This window comes from Rhinoderma darwinii, chromosome 6 (genome assembly GCF_050947455.1).
Source record: "Rhinoderma darwinii isolate aRhiDar2 chromosome 6, aRhiDar2.hap1, whole genome shotgun sequence".
In the NCBI taxonomy this organism is placed as follows: Eukaryota; Metazoa; Chordata; class Amphibia; order Anura; family Rhinodermatidae; genus Rhinoderma; species Rhinoderma darwinii.
Window position 1 is genome coordinate 110,782,066 of NC_134692.1, and position 5,689 is coordinate 110,787,754.

At 38.6% G+C, this 5,689-nt stretch overlaps 1 protein-coding gene across 1 annotated transcript; it reads right to left on the minus strand.

The window, feature by feature from the left end:
• Nucleotides 1-517: 517 nt before the first annotated feature.
• On the minus strand, nt 518-5,138 carry SOCS1 (suppressor of cytokine signaling 1). The gene is made up of 2 exons (XM_075831339.1): nt 4,876-5,138; nt 518-1,520 (listed from the first exon to the last, which is right to left on the minus strand). The coding sequence occupies exon 2, from the start codon at nt 1,440-1,442 to the stop codon at nt 807-809; it is 636 nt and encodes a 211-aa protein (XP_075687454.1). The 5' UTR covers nt 1,443-1,520; nt 4,876-5,138; the 3' UTR covers nt 518-806.
• Nucleotides 5,139-5,689: the final 551 nt, after the last annotated feature.

Consider the following 5,689-nt stretch of genomic DNA (forward strand, 5'->3'; position numbering starts at 1 on the left):
CCGTCAGGTCAGCGGGACTGACGGCTATGATGACAGCGGGTCCTGCGTGTCAATCGAGTTGTTATCAATCACATCTAAGTTTCACTGCAATATACAGCTTCTATCTATCCAGGATACATAGAAGCTGTATCTCAAAAAGGAGTTTTTTTTTAAATAAAAAACATTTACAAAGTTGCATTAAGCACTATAATACCTTGTTTTAGTAGAAAAAAAAAGCCTTCAAAGGTTTACATATCCTTTAAGCCAAATTAGCCCACATATATCTGTAGCAGAGCTAAATTTGTGTCTCACTAGGGTTGCATTGTTGATCAGATAAGATATTATAGAAGGTCTACCTGTAACCACTAATAAAATAAATTAATATTACAATGTGTGGTGCCAAATGACAAACTCAGCTCTGCAACACCTGTATGCAAAATGTAGCTAAATTTAAAGCGTTTCTTTGTCAAAATTGTATCCAACCTGAAATATACCCCAATGAGAGCACTAAAGAAATAACCAGATACAAGTGAAGCTGTTTTTGAATATTTTATAATAACATTTATTACTTTTAAAGTGTAATAAAATAAATGATCTGCATGGCAGAAAAAACAATTCAAAAAGGGGATGACCCCTTTTAGTTTGTGCAAATAATCTGTTTCTGTAAACATTAAAAGGCAAGTGTTCAAGTTTCATCCCAAAATACAGTTAAATTGCTACAAAAATAAACTTGACCACCATTAAATAAGATATTTAAAAATAATCCCAGGAAGCTGAATGTGTAAAACGTGTGTCCTTCTCGTGTTGGTTGTTAATGCCCTGTGTCGCTAGATCTGAAATGGGAACGACTTTAAATAGTCCTTTAAGACCCGGTTGACGTGTAATCCATCCAGGTTCTGTCTTCCGAATGTTGCCAGAATGCTTTTTCGGCAGAGTTCTTGTAGTGGTCTTAATCTGACCTTTCTTAGAGGAGCAACAAGCATCTTTTTAGGAGACAATATATAATGTTCCAGCAGCTGGAAAAGGCAATTGAATGACTCTTTGCTGCCATCTAGGCTGAACCTCCCAGCCTGAAAGTGAATCCTGATGCTGATGGGTCTTGTAGCTGTTTTAACACTGACGGAAAAAAAACAATTCTGCTGTCTACTGTCCCTGATGAGGAAAGTGCCCACCGGTTCCAATCTTAGTTTCTCATGGGCCACATTAACCGTCATAGGTCCCCAGTAAAATCCAGAAGTATCCAGCATACTGCTGGTCTTGGTGATGACAGTAAAATCCGACTGGGATCGGAAGGTCCGAAAGTGTGTGTCACTGAGCTGCGATGTGGGAATGGGACGTCCTGGGCTGTTATGAATAGCTCTGGCAGGCTGAATCTGGGAACGATCAGAGCGTGAAGCATCCAGGTGCTGAGGTCTTCTGTCTGAAACTGCATTATCTGCTTCCACCTTGCTGTGTGCTACCATCCTATAGACTTGACCAACCTATGTGGTCTTCCATAGCGTCCCTCCTAGTGGCAGTGCTGCACGTCCTTTGTCGTTCTTCTGAAAATACCAAGAAAGAAAAATGGTTAATAAAAAATATTATTCATAACCAAGCATAAAACATTGGTATTAATCCGAAATAATCCATTGTGTCAAAGTGCATATCTATCTATCTATCTATCTATCTATCTATCTATCTATCTATCTATCTATCTATCTATCTATCTATCTATCTATCTATCTATCTATCTATCTATCTATCATAAGATAAAGTGCATCTACAGTTAGCACCTTGACTATTGTACCTCCAAGTGATCCTGTGCACCACCACACTCCTTCTCAAACCTTCATTTCTCATCATAGACATCACGAAAAGACTCTTTCTATTTTTACTCTGCTTGCCGTAAATGACGAGTTCTTGGTAAAGCCAAACACTCAATGTCTAGTGCACAACGCAAGTCTCCGCTACCCCTCTTTCCTGTTACTCAGCTTTTACAGTCTATACCTTAGAAAATGGTTGGCACTAAATTGCTTCCTACCAAATAATAGTTTTAAAGTCTTCTCCACACACAGCATGGTTCAATAAATCTTTGATGATTGACTTGACCTTATCTCTGGCTGGGATTTTAGAATTCAGCTCTTTCTGGTAGAAGTAGTATCCACTTATTGACTGCTTCAGTAAATGGTTGAGCAGCAAGCAGGCATTCTCAGAAAACAATTCCCCACAGCCATTTTTTACAGCTACTTTAGCGCACAGGCATTGATTTAAAAACAAGCATTTAGGATGATTGCTGCTTCCCTGGACGGTCAGTGGCAGCTCTGCTTGTCTATTGGAAGTTGCTTTCTGTGGATGTAAAGCCCGCCTATGTGACTTAACCCTAGACTAGCTGTATATATGGCACTTAGACTCAAAGTATCAAAAAAGGTCCACTCTGGCAATTCACAAAAGTGCATTTCACTGAATGCAGATGTAGAGGAGCTGAGTTTGTCATTCCATTTGTCAGAAAACAGTGAATAAAAATACTAACGTTTCTTTCAGTCCTTTATAAAACCACAGGTAATGCATAAGAGATGTTGGTAGACTGAGGTTTCCCACGGGGTATTGGAGGAGGATGCATATGCAATTGAATGTGGCAATCACTGGTGCCTGGAGATTTAGAGCACTGGGCAAAAGACCCAGAACCTGTTACTCTGGTGCCCGGTGCTAGCAATGCCCCTGTGCCACACCATGATATCACAATGTGTTGAGTAAAATGACAAATTTATGTGTGGAACAACTCTGCTACACCCGTCTTGTCATATTGTAGAACCTCTACCCCTACTGCCTATTATAATACATGGCATTTATAGTGACCAGTCTGATTTCACCCTTGTCATTTATGTATTTAGTGTATGCAGAGTAAACCAACAATTAAACATGCAAACACAATCATTTCTTCCAATGTAATACACCACGTCTGTCCTGGAAATACCCATGTTTGTTGCTATGTTTTGCTGCCACAGTTGCATACAGCTTTACTGTATTCCTTGGTGACCCTTATGTCAGTGGAGACGCATGCTAGCTAGGTTACAGATGCTGAGCTGCATGTCCAACTTTAGAAATCAATCTTGGCATAAGATTTACAACACTTTGGGCTGATAGGCCTAAGGTAGGTTTCAATTGAATTGTTAGATATTTTATTAATCTGCTATTAGTGTCTTATGTACGGACTTGTTCCGAATTTCTGCAGATCAGGCTTCCATATCACAAAAGCATTTTAGATCCCCCCAAAAAATCCGCCAGTTTTACTGCAGGATGAGCTCAGATACAATTAGGATGGACACGCCATTGTATCGAAATTAAATGGAAGGACACATGACAACTAAATCTTGCAGATCGGTTCCTTTACAGATTAATCGATTGTAATTATGGTACAAAGCCTATGCCTCAGGGCCAGGCACAAATACACAACATGAAGACGCCCCTTAATCCTGTTTTTCCAGTGTTACAGTACAGAATTATAAGAAATACATTATTAGGAAATATCGCTAGCACAGTTCTTGATCAGAGATACAAAGCACAGCAGTAATGATACACTACAGAATCCTTCAGTACATTCTCAAGCCAGCTCTGCCGCAGGATTTTACTGCTATGCACGGTCAATCTGTTCACACCTATGTCACAGCAGGATCTCTAAACTAGTACAGGATGCTCTAGCTTCCAAGTGAATTCTCGAGAAAAAAATTCACAGATGTGGCAGAGCTGAATTTGTTATGTAACTATTCCTTTTGTGAGTCAAGAGAACTCGCTAAGATAAAGATAACTCAGTAAAATGGATTGCAGCCCTATACAAAGCTACAGACAGCACATTGTGAAATTGTGCCAATGACAAACTCGGTACTGCTGCGCTGACAAACTCATATCTGCTAGATCTGTAATAAAAAAAACAGATGTTCAAGTGAAATATTTCAAACGCTCAGTTATACAAATAGAGCTTCACCCTTGGTCGTAATAAATGCAGGCATGGCACGAGGGAAGTTTGAGTCATCTGAAAATTTGTATCTTTTTTATAACGCTTGCATAAAACTATATATGCTTATAAAACTGAGAACCAAAGGTAAGGGGTGACATATGGGCATCAGCATTAAAAACGACACGGGCAACATCTGCATGGGGTCTGGATGTTCTCGGTCTTGCTTATATTAATAGGCTTTCTATGACATAAGATGAGTGAGTGTGAGTGAGCCTCAATTGTGTCAGGGACTGGTGTGAATGGATTCTCTATATGGTGAAGTCACATAATCAACGGATAATATAAAGCAATGATGGTAATAGGAAATAGTAAACGTATTGTTTGGGAGAACTATTATCCCATATTGTAAGTACAGTTATACCAGTGCCGAGATTGTCAGATGTAGGAGAAATGAGGCACAATACACACTGTGAAATCAGAATATTATCTGTGGGGTTACATTTATAGTTGTATCAGTAAACCTACCACGATATCATCACTTTGAGAGTTATCAAGATGCGGGGTTAAATGACAACTGCTGCATCTTTATTTCCGTTTCATTGTGTTAGGTAGAGCATACAGATTATGAGACATCGCATGGGAATTGTCATACAGCTGGATTCACACAGCTTTTTGGCTACATACAAAGCATTTTGGTTTGTGCCTTTTTCTGGAATCAGTAGAGGGTTTTTTTTGGTTTATTTTAAAACACAGCATGCATTGGGTATGGTGTTTTTCCTGGCATTTTTCAATAGGCTTCTCAAGGACTTCAAAAAGACATGAACAAAATGTTACAAAATAAATAACGCCAGCAAAACACAATGAAATAGAAAAACGTTGAAAAAAATAGTGCTTGCAAAGGAGGTCTTACACCAAAAGAGGCATCCATGGCTAGACTGGACAAAGTATACCGAGGCCCTTACCTGATGTATGTATGACAGCAGACAATCCGCAACACACAAATCCCCCACAGTCTGTGTGTCCAGAGAGGTCACCGCTGTATTCCACAGATACAATCACCGGTATATAAGTCCTTGGGAATCCAGCGGTGATATGAACCATAATCTCCTGCACAGGGCAATCCAGGTATCTGGATAATAGAGTGTAATGCTTGGAGGAGGAGGAGGAGGAGAAGTGAGTGCACCAGTGCTGTGCTGGGCTGTTATTGCCTCTGGTCTCCAGTCTGTGACACGTTCTCTTTTGTACAGAGCCCGGCCTCCTCCCAATCACAGAACACCTCCTTTTCTCTGAGAACACGTCAACTACTACTTTCACTTTCTATTCCAGAGCCAAGTTCTAGGAAAAGAAGCCATGGATGCGAAGAGAAGATGAACAAAAAGCCATTATTATTATTATTATTATTATTATTATTATTATTATTATTATTATTATTATTATTATAGTTGTTGTTGTTATTATTATTACTATTATTATTATAGTTGTTGTTGTTATTATTTTATTAAAGTTGTTATCATGATAGTATTATTGTTATTATTATTAATACTAATATTGATTTGATTGTTGTTATTATTATTATTATTATTATTATTATTATTATTGCTATTATTTAGCAACTTTTTGTTTTTTATATAGCACTGACATACTCCCAGCACTGTACACAGATTGAGCTTACACCTGCCTCTGTCCTCAGTAGGGTCACACAATCTGGTTGCCCTAGTTTAAGAACACCCTGAATTAATTTTTAAAGGAAGCCAATAAACCTAATCCAGTATTTTA

Coding starts and splice junctions, on each gene's coding strand:
- SOCS1 (XM_075831339.1), bottom strand. CDS start 1,442: ATGGTAGCACACAGCAAGGTGGAAGCAGATAATGCAGTTTCAGACAGA.